The 15498-nt window shown below is 44.7% G+C and overlaps 1 protein-coding gene across 5 annotated transcripts in view; it reads left to right on the top strand.

Moving 5' to 3' along the window:
* The first annotated feature begins 7914 nt into the window (after window positions 1-7914).
* Window positions 7915-15498, top strand: part of LOC130188196 (dedicator of cytokinesis protein 7-like) — a 31193-nt gene continuing 23609 nt past the window's right edge. For 2 of the 5 annotated variants that reach the window (XM_056406402.1, XM_056406401.1), the window contains exons 1-8: window positions 7959-8155; window positions 10715-10802; window positions 11906-12084; window positions 12309-12377; window positions 12546-12672; window positions 13111-13323; window positions 15218-15303; window positions 15397-15463. In XM_056406402.1, coding sequence (XP_056262377.1) covers window positions 8106-8155; window positions 10715-10802; window positions 11906-12084; window positions 12309-12377; window positions 12546-12672; window positions 13111-13323; window positions 15218-15303; window positions 15397-15463 — 879 coding nt within the window. In that variant the 5' untranslated portion in view covers window positions 7959-8105. The other 3 variants (XM_056406404.1, XM_056406400.1, XM_056406403.1) reach the window with 3 other exon arrangements.

Here is a 15498-nt window from a genome sequence, read left to right as displayed (position 1 = left end):
CCCTCCCTTCTCCATCCCTGCCCTTCCATCTCTCCACTCCCCTTTTCTCGCTGCCCTTGCTTTCTTTCTGCCCCCCTCTTCACACACAGACACACTCACACTCTCACACACACACACACTCACTCACACACACACACGCAGAGTGGAGTGAATAGGGCTCCACCTGCACTTTCAAAACAGATGGGTGCAGCAGAAGACAGCAGACTTCTCTCTCTCTCTCTCACTCTCTACACTTTGCACTCACTTCTCCGTCAGCGCGGCACCTTCCTTTCTCTCGTATTCTCCATTTAGGTCTGTTTGGAACCGTAGAGAACAACTTCACTCCTCGGGCTCCTTTGTCTTTGCAAATAAAAGCGATTCTGAGTGGAGTTGGGCGGCCTTCCCCAGTCCACATTCTCCGCTGGTGATCACAGAACTGGAGCGATGGGGGGGGGGGGGGGGGGGGAAGACTACACGTGCAATAATTGGGTGTGAATTGTGTCTTACAAACAAAAGCAGCACATGCATAATACGACTAATGAGCGGGTGATTTCTGGACCTCTCGTATGCAAGGCAGATGGCTAGCTATGGCGATGGGGTCAGGTGCAGACATGAGAATAACAAATTAGACCCCCCCCCCCCCTGAATTAAATCTAGTCTATTCAGTGAAAAGTTGAGGAAGGTACAGTTGTAGATATGACGAGGCCGGCTCGAATGGCCTCCTCTCTTTGCTGTACGAACAGAAATGTGGCCAGCGGGGATTTGTGTCTTACTTCATGACGTCGATATGAATCCCCTCTTCCCGAGGAGTTCTCGGCCCTCTCGGCCCACCTCCTCCTGCTGCTCCCTCCTGTGCGGTGAGTGCTCACTGAGACATGCTGTTTGGGCTCATCTATAATGCATCCTCTGCCCCGGGACATCATGTGTGACAAATGACCTATTTCTGTGCAGACCCCCATTGGGCCTTGACCTGAGGAGGGGGGGGGGGGGCAGCAAATCAGTGTTTGTTTGTTTATTTGTGCCATGAGTCGAGGCTTTCTGCTCATGTGAGGAAGTGAGATGGTTTTATGGAACTAATGTTCTCCTGCTTTTTTTCTTCTGTCCATGGCAAGTGGTGCTGAAGTGAGTCCTCCTGCGACAACAATCCCCTCCTCTGCTCTGCTCTCCTGACCTTGAAGAGTCCTCAGATGTCTCTGGCTTTTAAGGAGTGATGGTGCGAGGGCGGGAACTGTTTGCGTCAATGCCGCTGACCGCTTGCCTTTGAAGGATCTGTGGACGTCGTCCGTGCCTCAGATGAAGACATACAGCACAGGACATGCAAGTAACTCGTTTCCTCCCACTGTATATGCCTCTTATTGTTTCTCCCGCCTCCAGTCATTCTCTCTCTCTCTCTCTCTCTCCCGTCATTGTCCTGCAGCTCTCTTCCAGTCAGATTCTGAACATGGGCCCTGTCTGATATTTTACATAATTGCCTTACATAAGTAGCAGGCTCGGCTCAGAGCTTGGATGATATTAGCGGAGATGAATAATGCATGAGGAAAGCACTCGTTCAGCGTTAATAAGAGGATAGAGATGGAGCCCCACTGTCAGTCTGTCTTAACCCCGCCCCCACCGTTCTGTCAAGCAGTGACTCAACTCAGCCTGGATGCGTTGGAGCCTTTGAGTCACTTTTTGAGAGAGCGAGGACGAGTATGCATGTGTGTGTGTCTGTGTGTGTCTCTGCCGGTGTGTATGAACGTCTCTGAGAAGAGATTTGGTCATTAGGTGCTTGTGTTTTTTCCGTCTTTGTTTGCGGAATAAAAGCGGCTCTCGTAACACAAAAGCGCCCAGGTCCATCGACTGACTGCAGCCCCACTTACGGTTCACACTTAATGTGAATAAATAGGCTTAATTGTGACCCCTCATTAGAGCCCCGGTTATTTGCACGGCAGCTGAATCCTCCCTGTGGGTAAGAGGGCATTTAAAGCGCCCATTGTACATGACTGAATCAAAGGATCAAGCATTGGTTTTGCTTTAAAAAAGCCTTTTTGTTATTCTACTGATTATTTTCTTATTGTTCAGGGTTTCTCCCCTAGTGGTCATTAGGCGTCTTGTTGCAGCGCTCCTTTTCTCTTCGCATATCCTGGAATGCTCCTCGGTGCCAGAGGGTTTAACTACAAGCATTTGCTAAATTTATTTGCTGATTTTGAAGTTAATCAGCACCTATACGGAATATACACAAAGCAGCAAATACAGTAAAAGGTGCAGAGACTTGCATATATATATATATATATATATATATATATATGTTATGTAGCTTTTTAAATTGTGTTTTTATCCCATCAGCGATACCAGAACTGCAAGAATATGCCAGAAAGTACAGCATGTACATTACAAATTCATCATGTGTTTAAACTCTAGATAGTAAATACTTAACTTTGTAAATCACAAAAAAAAAGAAGCCCTTTAGGTCTGAATTCCCTCGCCGAGCCTCTTCAGTTTCTCGTCTCTATTATTCTTGTGTAGTATTACGTCAAAATGAATGCCTGTTGCCATTGCCCTGCGGGGAGGTAGTGGCCTTGTGTGGTGTGTGTGTGTGTGTGTGTGAGAGAGAGGGGGAGAGAGTAACACTATGACAGTGTGTCTGGGGGATGGGGAGGATGATTCAGCCTCCGGTCTGGTTAATTCAGCGCTCTCTCCACTAGGCTTGTGCTCTTGGCCATTCAGGGTTTTGTGGCAGCAGCATGGAGCAGTTATTGCTTTCAGGAACGGATCCAAAATTAAATGAGCCTCTTTTTTAAAAGGACATTTGTTGATTATGGCATCCGGCCTAATTCAACCCTTTATGTGTTATTTGGAAATTTTCTCGTGGTCTCCCTCTTGGGTTCACTCTTGGACTTTCTTTCTCTCTCTCTCTCTCTCTCTCTTCTATCTTTCTTTTTCTCTGTGTGTCTGGATGTGTTGTCTCTGGGCTATTATTAGAGTAGACAGGCTGGTGGGAGGAAATCTCTGAAGTAGACGCTCTTGTCATCTTTTTATTTATGGATTATATTCTGCTTTCCATGTGCTTGTTTAATCCTCGGTGAACCGTTATCAGTCTTTTGTTTGTGTGAATTCAGTGCACCGTGTTCGTAAACAAATATCGAGGCGCCGGTATATATTAATACGCGCCAATCATAACATTACCTGTGTGTGTGTGTGCGTGTACCTTGAGGTTGGGTGAACCAGGGCTAACCTTCACAGGAGACCACGTTTAATGGAGAGAAAAAAAGCACTTTTTAAATATAACGCCATGGTTATTAATCTTTAATTTTGCCCCGTCTGAGTTGATATCTAGGGAGCAACTTTAAATATACAAAGCTCTTAGACATTCTCTTTGTGTGTTTTTTCTCTCGTCTTTTCCTGCCGAACAAAACACACAAGTGGGAGACGACGGAGAGAAGAGACACGAGGACGCCAGCTCCTGTTAGGCTGAGTGGTGTTCGGCTCCGCGAGCTGTTTAAATGCCCCGACGATAAATAACACACAACGTGGAAACCCGCCTCACCCCGAAGCGTGCGGCTCGTGCTTCCATGTCACTTTTGTTTTGAATTGACGGAGAAAGAGTTTATTATAAGATAGATGATGCCGGCTTTCCAAATGTAATATGAGAATATTACATATGAGAGAAACTCACTGGTTTAGCCGTGGCACTCTATCCCCCCTCCCCCTCACTCCACCCCCCTCCAGCTTCATCCTCTTCTCCTCTTTCAATCTCATGCTCTCGCTCCCTGTAGTCCAGCTCTCTCCCCATCATGGCCCTCCCCTGGTTTTTTTTTTTGGTAACAGGAGACTTGAAATCAATAGCACATTAGTCTGGCCCGGAAACTCTTGTGGAATTAAATATGAATGACTGAGATTGCAGCTCTACCTGCTGCTGAGAGAGATGCATGATGGCTCTTGGGGATATGGGTTTTTAGTTTTTTTTTGTTGGTTCCTCCCTCCAGTAGACAGCCAGGACATTTTGTGCTCTTCTTCCAGCTCGCCGGATCACCGGGCTACAGTACCTCGTGGTGTCGGAGATCAGTGCGGAGGGATGTCGACTTTGATATTGTCGAGGGTTCTTGATTTCGTCCTCTGCACTGAGCGGCGGCCCGTCTGATAGCGTAGTGCGATAGAGCGGATGGGATCGCGGACGTCACAAAGCCGCGACAGCTCAGAAGGCAAGAAGAATCAGCGGGCCACACCCATCCTCCAAACACAGCAGCAGCACCATTTAAATATGAAAGAGCTCTCTGGTTATTAGCAGATTGCATCTTACTTTCTTTTTTCTTCTTCTTTCTTCTCCTCAGTAATTCCTCCAAATACAATACGGGGCCGTCTCTTTCATTACGCGTTCAGCTTCGCTGCTCTGCACATTTATCCCCGGAACTTTTTTTTTTTACATGCAATCTTCATTTTCATTCACTGGTTGACTGTGTAAAGTGGAATTGTTTCTTTTTTACATGCTGTTTGGCTTAAAAGCATAATTTGCAAGGTGGTTGCAGAGTGCTGGCTGGTGGGAGGAAAGTAATATGAGACAAAAAGACGCTGCGTATGCTTCTGGGAATTGCTCGAGGCTCGGGCACCAGTAAGCTAATACACAGAGATGATATAGAGGTAGATGTATTTGTGAGCTATATTTTATCCCATCAGAGATGAAACGGTTTGTGACAGATGGAGTGATATTGTTCCCCTGTACGGACCGTGAGTGCGGCCCCTCCTGCTTTCCCTCCCTGACAGATGTAGGGGGAGGGCCACAGTGCACTCCTCTTTCCTTCAATTGATTTGGGTGCTTGAACCCTTAGGGACTGGAGGATGGTGGTGGAAATGGGGGGGGGGGGGGGGGTTTAGTCGTTTCCTGCAGCACAGAACCTGTAAAAAGAAGTCTAAAGCAAGTGCTCACAAACATACAATATGCATATATATCTGCATATACGCCAACATGGAGGACATTAATAGCAATGTGCCCTGCGCACTGCACTGAGAGGAGCTGGAAGGGAATATTTCCATAAATCTTGGTTAGTGAGTGACAGCGTATGCAACCATGCGTGTAATGTAGGCAGAAGAGAAAGTGTGGCAGTGCATAGTGGTGGCTAAGCCGTTTGTGTTGCTGTGTAATATACTTTCAGTTCTTCACAGTTGATCAGTTAATAAGCAAATAACTGCAACAGCTGAATAGCTCAATATATAGTGTTGAGTCCAGAGAGGGGGTTACTACCAAAAGGTGAATACGTTTTTTGTGCTTTGTAAAAAAAAAAATGCAGATTTTAAGTGATTCAGCAATGATTATCTTTAGCCCCACCCCCTTGGCCCCAAAACCCTGACTGTAGGATCACCACGAGGAGCCGAAGCAGCTGTCTGTCTCGGAGCAGATGTATCCTGTTGCTATGCCTCACTCTCTGTCCCCGGAGGGGAAAGGTCAAGACAGGGGTTGGAGGTCGAAGCAGAAATTCTCCAGAAGATGCTACGTGTTGATGCTTTGAGAGAAACAAACAAATGAGCATCTGCCCGCACACCACCACCACAGGACATAGATTAGATTCAGCATTATTGATTGCAATAATCAGTTCTGTGTAATTCCTCCATCCTGCTTGAAGAGCAGCTGAAATAGGAAGAGCCAGGACAACAGCTAGACAAACCATCACTATCTATCTGTTTAAAAAAAAAAAGTGATGCCATTGTTTGCTTCTGTTTTTTCCCTTTTATCCCAAAGATAGGTTGTGTGTCTCTCCTCTTCTTTAAAAAAAAAATGAATAAACGTTGTGCAAGTTTTTACTGCAGGCAGAGTAATGTCCTGGAAGCAAACCCCAGTCAGAAAGTGGTTAATGATTTTAATAGGACTCCCTGGTGGGGTGGGATAGGAGGGGGAAGTGCCCTGGCCACGGGCGTGTGGCGGCCGAGCAGGTGGATGACGAGCAGCTGAGTAGTGGGCTCCAGGGGGAGGGGGGAGGGGGAAGGGGGGGCTTCCATTTCAGAGGACTCTTGGGGTTGAGAGAAACCCTGAAAAAAGGCAACCCCATCTGGAACTGAGGTGGGGGCTCTTGTGTGAAAGAGATCTAGTGGGTGGTGTCTGACACTCTCCCTTTTGTTCTTTGGTAACACAGCAGTGATGGTGGTGGTGGTGGTGTGTGTGTGTGTGTGGGGGGGGGGGGGGGGGTAGGGGGGGCTCTCGCTGCTGTGGGGGCTGGGCGCTCAAACAATAGTGCCGATCTAGGGATTGAAAGCCTTCGATGAACAGAGAGGCAAGGAAGCAGGCAGGGAAGGTGCAGACAGAAGGATAAAGCGAGCACGGGTTCAGCCCACTTCTCGGAGGCGGGTTTACCAACCATTCAAGGACACTGCAATGTCACACAAACACAGATTATATCTGCTCAATGAATTCCCACTGAAATATTCACGGGGAATCTTTAGAATTGTACGTCATCACGGCAGTTTAGTTGGACATATTTGAGATGAATGCCTGGAGAAAATCTATATTTGATGTCTTTCATAAACAATCATGGACTGCACCATTGCACAGTAGATTAGAATTTGCTGAACCTTGGAGAAACAGAGTGGAAAAAAAGATGAGTTTTGTCATTGTGATGGAAACGGGTCTGAAAGACGGATCATTTATTTTCATTAGCTGTGGACCAGACTCAACTCTCACTGCTGCTCTATGCGTAAACATATAACCCCAAGATGTCTGTCCTTGCTCGGCTCAGCCAAGTCTCTTGTCACGCAAGGATCATTTTACCTCCGTCTCCCATCTTTCCATTTTTAACATCCCTCCTGTACAATTCATGCCATTCATCAGCCATCTCATAGAGGACGGCCCGAGTACCTGCAGCAGCTCTCCAGGGTGCTGAATAGGACGAGTGTGGGGAGTGAGCCGTGGGGGGAGGGCTGCTGCAGCAGCGAATATTGCTATATGAATTCCTCATGGTAGGAATGGGGGTATAGAGTGTTTGCACGCAGGGAGGAGAGAAGTGTAGATGTAGACATGTCATTGCAATAGACTGACAAGTCCTCCATTAGTGGGAAGACTCACCGATGATATCATTCTTCATTTGCACAAGCAGACAGAGAAAAGGCCCGTCTAAGATTCAGTTTCTAAAATGTATTCTACCTGCATTAAATAATCCAGAATCCTTTTTTAATGGCAACTGGTTTTCGAACTGTAAGAAACCAAATATCATTTGTCTCACTAATTACACTTCGCAATCCCAGCTAACGTTAGGCAGTAGGCCAGTAAACAAAGCTGTTGCTAATTCTCATATCCGTGTAGAGGTCAAATTTGAGGACTGAATCTTAAACAATCAGTGAGGCAAAGCTTTCTTTCTTCTCTAATCATGGTAAATAGCCCCACCTGCTGGTGAGCTCTGCGTAGAGCTACCATGGAGCACAAGCAGAGCCCTAGATGATGCTATTGTGCGTTCGTTTTCACGTGAAATTACATTCATGACCGTCCGTGTGAGAAAGAAATGTAAAATATAAAATATTGAAATACACAAATAGGACATTTCATGACAGTTGGTTTTAGGAGTGTCAAAGTCTTGCTGCCAAATAATATAAATAACCTCTAAAGCAGGACAATGAGAGAGTAACGTAGTCGGGGCTCGAAACTTCTTTGTCATTCTTCCTACATTTTACACAGAAGTGAAACCCTAAACTTGTGTGGCTATGCACCATTAACACGTCGCTGTGAACCGGTCGTGTGAGTTTACCTCATGGACAGCCAACTAGTGCAAGCTGTTCAAATAGAGGGGACGAGTAGTAAGACAGGAAGTAAAGTAACATATTACACTGACCACTAACATTAAACTACACGAATGCACTCATTTTACATTTCTAAATTTCTCCTAAAATAGGCTCGAAAACATATGCGATAACAATATATGCTATTTTGTATTTTTGTATTTTATTTTGAAGTGTCACCGGATGTGTCATGGCGGGTTTGACGCCGCCGGCCGCGGTTCAGCTCCTATCCGCTAGGAGGAACAAGGAGGGATCCGTGCCCAATCCCGGCGTGGAGAAGGAAGCAGTCCGAGAGAGACTGCATCCCCGCACAAGACCGGGAACTTAGCCGAAGGCTCGGGAGGAGAGCTCTTGTACTTTGAAGAGCTTCTTTCACATGGGGACCGGCCATGGCATCTACAGCGAGCGAAAGGAGGGCGTTTGCTCATAAAATCAACCGGTGAGACCCCGCAACAGAAGTTATTGTTCCTCCAGTTGTGCGCGAGAGTGACCCGCTGGACACACGGCACACATAGCCACGACAAGCTAGGTTTAGAAAGGTGCCACTGACCATAAACCGGCCAGTATAATTGCTTCTGCGTGGCCGTGAACGCATCTTTTAATGAATCGGCGCGCGCGATCGGCAGTTCTCTCTGGACTCGGATGAGTTCAGGCGCCTGTTCGATGTCCGTCAACGTAGCATCGTAACAGCTTTGTCATCAACAATAATTGGGCCACTTAAGGGTATAATCGAGCCGAGTGCGAATCCAAATGACCCACATTCGTCAGTTGGGGAGTACAGATCAAAATACCACCGCGAAAATGTGTCGCAAAGTGACGTTAATTGTGAGATCGTGTCCGCGGGTCGTGTGAACGCCTCGCAGTATTATTGTAGCAACCTGTTTCCACATGTTGTAAACTGGTTTTCCCTCTTTATGCGAATGTGTCATGTAGTAAGCCTGACAGTGCATGAAGTTCAATCCAGTGTGTGTATATACTGAATAAATATTGATCAGATTCCAGGAGAAACCCAACCGTCATGTCACATCAGTCACCTGTCTTTGACTAGCATGCCTCAACAACACTGGTGTGTGTGTTTGCAGCCAAGGGCTGTACTAGTTACATCTTTATATTGTTTTTATTAATGGGGGAATCCTCCAAACCTTGATTTCTCTCTCCAGGGGTGTGCCCGTTCGTGCACTAAATCCCCCAGTCTCTCAGTTAGAGGCACCAAGGATCATCTGACAGCTTCTAATAGAAAACAAACGGGATGACAGATTGTTATCATTATCCTGCAAGTGAATATTGTCTCACCCCAGTTCAAACCTGGCTGAAATCACGTCAGTATAGTGCTTATTATAAACTTTGGGCTTCGTCACAAGTTGGTTTTGATTAGTGTATAATTACGCTATTGGTAACCCGTCAATTTGTTTATAAACTCGCCAATAACACATCCTTTTAGATATTAGCGTCATCTTACAGTCCCCCACCGCATTCCCCAAGTCCCGTCCGTCCTCTTCTCAGCGGGACCCGGGACCATTGTTTAGTGCCGGATGCAGGAAAGGGAGGGAAGGGGTGTTCTGGTTATTGCCCTCTCAGTCGATCGCTTTCCTTTTTCCTGTTTTAGATTGAAGGCTGCAGAAAAAAACAGTTTCCACATCTTTTGTGGACGTAGCGATCAGTAAAATTAAAAAACGTGCAAGAAGAAATGCCATGTCGTCATCATCGGGGCATTCTTGTTATTCCCCGGGGATGGGAGGAGAGGTCACAGGGCCTCTTCGCTGCCTCACTGTCCATGTGTACCAACGGCATCGAGTCAGGGACCCGAGCGATGTCATCATGACGACCGCGGTTTGGGGAATGTTGAAGCCTTCGCAGCTGTGTTTGTGAGAGAAACCGGCATTTTGCGGTTGTAGAGAAGCAGCTGCTCGCCGTATCTGTGACGGGATTGTTTTTCCTGCTTTGTCTCTCTTTGATTCTCCCCGTTTGCCGTTCGCCCATGAAGGCCGTGGACAGAGCTTGAGTCTCTATTCAGAACAGCTGCTGGTCTTCAGCCTCGCAACGAGAACCAGAGGCTGGAAACTTCTGCCGTGCACTTTACACACATATGAAACATTTAAATGAGCGGCATATATTTAAAATTAATTACCTTCGCATTGAAAATGCAGAAAGTAATGTTTTGATCGCCGTGTATTTATTTATTTATTTATTTGTATGCGTGTTACTCGCATAACTCAAAAAGTGTTAAACCCAATTGCATGACATTTGGTGGGATGATTGGTTATTATCCGGGGACCATTTGATTAGATTTTGGGATCGATCGGGTCAAAGGTCAAGGTCATGAAAAAGTCAAAATCTTCTTTTACCATAGCGCGGTCAATTTGTATCCAATTGGCATGCAACTAATGCCAACATGTTCATAATTCAATGCCCAATCTTGTGATATGCGAAGGTATGCGCTCTACCGAGTGCCCATTCTAGTTTATTTATTTATTTGTATGCGTGTTACGCGCATAACTCAAAAAGTATTAAACTAAATCGCATGAAATTTGGTGGGATGATTGGTTATTATCCGGGGACCATTTGATTAGATTTTGGGATCGATCGGGTCAAAGGTCAAGGTCACGAAAAGGTCAAAATCTTCTTTTTACCAATTGGCATTTTTATCCAATTGGCATGCAACTAAAAAAATTCATAATTCAATGCCCAATCTTGTGATATGCGAAGGCATGCGCTCTACCGAGTGCCCCTTCTAGTTATATTTATGCAGACGTCGCCAGTGTTGTAATATAAAGAAGCCCACTTTCTTTAATTTAAGTGGGCCATGCAAACATTGATCTGATCATGAGATTTGTGGATCGACCAAAATCAGTTTCTTCATATTTTATTGATCTTGAGGAACGCCACGCATCTTGACCTTTTTAAAAGGATTTCAACAGACAGTTTTCACCTCTGTAAACATGTGCCTTTTCCCCCTGTGAGCCGGCTGACGCGCCTTTGACATCCTTCTCTTGCTCAGGACGGTGGCTGCCGAGGTCAGAAAGCAAGTGTCCAGAGACTATGGCTCTCCTCAGCTGACCAAGAAACGAGGAGGCGCACACCAGCCCGTGAGTCACCTTGTGTTTAACCTGCCGGAGCTCCAGAAGTTGATGGGTGTAACTTTTGTGAGTTTAAGTTTCGATGCGAGAAGTGCACTTGAGTGTACCTTTTAATTAGTGTTGACAGCAGGCGCGAGGGCAGGAGGTTCTGAAACATGATATTCCTGCTCCCGCTCGCCCCCGTTGTTCAACAGCCGGGTAAGGTTTCTGCTTGGACTGGGAACCAGAAACCAGTCACAAGGTGTTGAATAGAGACGGTTAACTCAGTGCAGTCTAGATATTCACCATAGGAGAGATGAGTGAACATGGGGTTTAGGCTAATATTGCACAGATAATGTATTAAACTCTAATTTATTTAAACACTAATTGTTTTTGCTGTCATTCTCTTCTGCTAGCAGTCATCATGTCTGTGGCAGATTTGTCTACCGCAGCACAAATTAAAATTTGAAGACATAAGAACTGAAAACTGGAGCGACATTCAAATACGAGTGTAGGGAGGTGGAGAGAGAGTCTGTATAACTGTACACAAGCTGTATTTAGGAGGGGCTGGATAATTTACACAAGATGTCTATTATCAACATAAAATGAACATTTTAATTTGAATGCTGATGATAAATATATAGCAACACCCCTAATTGAAATTCAACATAAAACGTATGCTTTTAACATACTGTGAACGTGTACATGTACAGGAGTTTAAGTTTCTACTATAACTTGCTTTGATTGACTTGTAATATGTTGCAACTTTGCGAAGGTAGTTTTGAAGCCGTGGGTGAAGATACTCTACAGATACACTCATGAGCCAAATCTAAATGGCTTGTTGAATCACATTCTGATCCAGGCAGCTGTCGTACCAAATGTGTGTTATATAATATGTCCTTTTTATTAAATGTGTTGACACTGTGAGTTTAGTGAGAGGTAACATACACTTTTCTTCATGACTTTCCATTGATAATTCAAATGTCTGTGTCTTGTATCCTGTATAAATGTGTAATATTTCGTATCTGTCCATCCTCATGGCGTCCTGCGTCCTTTTCACTGCGCCGTGTAAGAAGTCCTCTGATCCTGAACCATGTGATGGTTGTTGGTGCATAATTAATGTCGATTGACAGTTGCCCCTGACGGAGGTGGTGGAGCCGGTGGACTTTGAGGAGTATGTGAGCAGTCACGCTCCGGGGGTGGAGCCCGGCCCGCTCAGGCAGCTGGTGGAGTTCCCCCAGGACGACCTGGAGCTCCTCCCGCTGGACAAAGAGTGCACGACGCTGGAGCCCCCCCTGCCCGAGGAGGAAGAGTGAGTCCGACTGCCAACCCGACCCTCACGCTGTACCCCACGTCCCTCTGTGGTCTTTACACTACCACACACACACACACACACACACAGAGGATTACTACGACTGTAATGGAGGACAAACATCACTTCAGATGGGAACGAAGCCTTTCTCTCTCGATGCGATGCGGAACCAACGTAAATATTAAAAGCTTGCTTTGCTCAATTATTCATGCGTTTCTCTCTAGTTCCCTGGATCCCCGAGTGCGAGATGCGTTGGCAGTCTACACAGATGACTGGCTCGTCATTCAAAGGAAGTAAGTGGTGTCAGTTGTGGTACCGGCGGAGTTAACCTGCAGCGGATGCTTAGTCTCTTTTTTTTTTATAAACGTGTGCCACTTTTTTTCTTCTGTTCACCGTTCACGTGATTGACGGTTACATTATTACTGGGCCAACTTTTTTTTTCTTCCTCTGATTTTCCGTAGATATCAGCGCTTCAGCACCGCACACGCCCCTCACAACTCTGAGCGGCAGCGGGAGAGGCAGCGAGGGCTCGTCAAACAGACCTTTGAGCTGGATGAGGCGGCTGCCGCCGAGCGCCACGACGACCAGGTAGCCGATGTTCCAAGGCCTCAGGTCATTAGACTAAGCTACTGTACAAACAGTGTTGCCATGAGTGGAAGCTTAGAGGCTTCATCATCATCATCATCATCATCCTGTAATAACTGGACAAAGAGATGAAGAGAATAGCCAGCAAGTGAAGCACGTGTCTCATTATGATGAAGTCAAGGAGTGCTCTGCTCAGCGAGTCGAACATAAGGACAATGAGTAATGGATAAATGTAGAGACTCTGCCCATTGTCCATTACGCAGTCTCCATATGAGTCATATTCAATGGGTAATCAGGTAATGGGATCTGGAGAATATTCTCCTTGTGCTCGTCGATAACATCTGCAGTGAGTGAGCATTTAAAGGTGACATCTTCCTCTGGGAAGGAACAAATAAATCCCCCGCATGATCTCATTCTCCGCCTCACTCCTCTGTGCCTCAGGATGACGCCAAGCGGCGGTCGGTCAGCCTCGACGAGACCCCCCGGGGCAGCTGGGCCTCCAGTATCTTTGACCTGAAGAATTCCCCCCCGGACGCTCTCCTGCCGTCTGTGCTGGAGCGAGCAGCCGCAGAGGACATGGACCGCCGCAATACCGAGGCGCGCCTGCAGGGGCGCCACAGTGACCTACTGGGCCTGTACCTGCCCCCCGATGAGGTTGGTAGCAACCCCGTCCTGGAGCTGCCTCGTAAAAGGGACAGTTTGAGGTTTTATTTAAAATGGGGTTTTATGAGGTCCGTGTATCGGCTGCAGGAGATGACGGTCGACACGCCCCTAGTGGAGGCTTTGTGAAGGGGTAGTTCTGATTTCACCAAAGGGACACACGAAAGGTGCATTCACACCAAAAGCGCTGAGATTTTTCGCGTCGCTCGAAACGCGTGAGTTTACTCGCTCGAACCTTTGCCGTGTTCACGCCAAAGCGTTGAGACGCTCCCCGAGGGGCGGGGCTTATCTCCGTGTCTCGTCTCCGTAAAGACCGTTATCATTTCCTTCATCCACCACAGAATAACTAACCACTAGTTCTGCTTTATATTTGTTGTGGACGTCTCACACACTAACGCCCTCGTGTTTGGGTTCATGACATGTCATGAACTTTCACCGATGAAGTTACTGTAACGTCTGAAAGACTTCCGCTTCCAGCGCTACGAGAGCGGAACATCTAAACGCATGTTATTGTGATCATAACATTCTAATATATAATATATGTTATTGTGTTCATAACATTCTAATATATAATATATGTTATTGTGTTCATAACATTCTAATATATAATATATGTTATTGTGTTCATAACATTCTAATATATAATATATGTTATTGTGTTCATAACATTCTAATATATAATATATGCTATTGTGTTCATAACATTCTAATATATAATATATGTTATTGTGTTCATAACATTCTAATATATAATATATGTTATTGTGTTCATAATATATAATCTGTTATTGTGTTCATAACATTCTAATATATAATATATGTTATTGTGTTCATAACTTTATAATATATAATATATGTTATTGTGTTCATAACTTTATAATATATAATATATGTTATTGTGTTCATAACATAATATATAATCTATGTTATTGTGTTCATAACATAATATATAATCTATGTTATTGTGTTCATAACATTCTAATATATAATATATGTTATTGTGTTCATAACATTCTAATATATAATATATGTTATTGTGTTCATAACATTCTAATATATAATATATGTTATTGTGTTCATAATATATAATCTATGTTATTGTGTTCATAACATTCTAATATATAATATATGTTATTGTGTTCATAACTTTATAATATATAATATATGTTATTGTGTTCATAACTTTATAATATATAATATATGTTATTGTGTTCATAACATAATATATAATCTATGTTATTGTGTTCATAACATTCTAATATATAATATATGTTATTGTGTTCATAACTTTATAATATATAATATATGTTATTGTGAAAAATATCGCGTCTGTACGGTGACTTTTCATGGGATTCGATCGCGCGAAAAAATCGCATCGCTTTTGGTGTGAACGCACCTTTACACACGGACTACAGATAAGTAACTATAATATAATGAAGTAACCTTGATCACTGGTTTTATATTAAACAATATAGTTTATGAAGCTTGACCAAATCATGCAAGCTTTCTTGTCGCTCTGCAGAAATGATTACATTTTATGAAGTATAATATCAGGCGTAGTCATCCGAGGGGGAAATGAGCAGTAATGCCATCGCACGGCACGGGCCGCATGTGTCATGAGTGAGGTGTGGACCCGTAACCCATAACAACACAGAGTAATTGTAACTTCCTCTCAGAGATCACTACTTGAGGAACGCCTGGTTGGTAGAGGTAGTTGCCTTAAAGTGAATGTCGACACAACGGTTTGCTTTTCTCACTTCTATGTTCACCGTTACTCGCTCCATCCTTCCTCGATAACTGAGCACACGCTGTCTCTCTCTCTCTCGCTACGTTGTCATGACATCTGTGTAAATGTTATGCTGTGTGTGTGTGTGTGTGTGTGTGTCAGGATGAAGCAGTAGAGCGATGTGCTGTCCCTGAAGTGCCCAAGGAACACTGTGGCCAGAGAATCATGGTCAAGTGTCTCTCTCTGAAGTGAGTAACATTTGGAATATAACAACTGACATTCATGTCGCTTAACGCTGTTATTCATTCTAAAAAAATAATCCTTTTTTTAATGGGTTTCAGGTTTGAAATAGAAATCGAGCCAATATTTGGAACACTTGCCTTGTATGACGTCAAGGAAAAGAAAAAGGTATTTATTTAGTTTCCATCACATCTTTTTTAAAT

This window comes from Pseudoliparis swirei, chromosome 23 (assembly GCF_029220125.1).
Source record: "Pseudoliparis swirei isolate HS2019 ecotype Mariana Trench chromosome 23, NWPU_hadal_v1, whole genome shotgun sequence".
Classification (NCBI taxonomy): Eukaryota; Metazoa; Chordata; class Actinopteri; order Perciformes; family Liparidae; genus Pseudoliparis; species Pseudoliparis swirei.
This window is presented reverse-complemented; position numbering and strand designations above follow the sequence as displayed.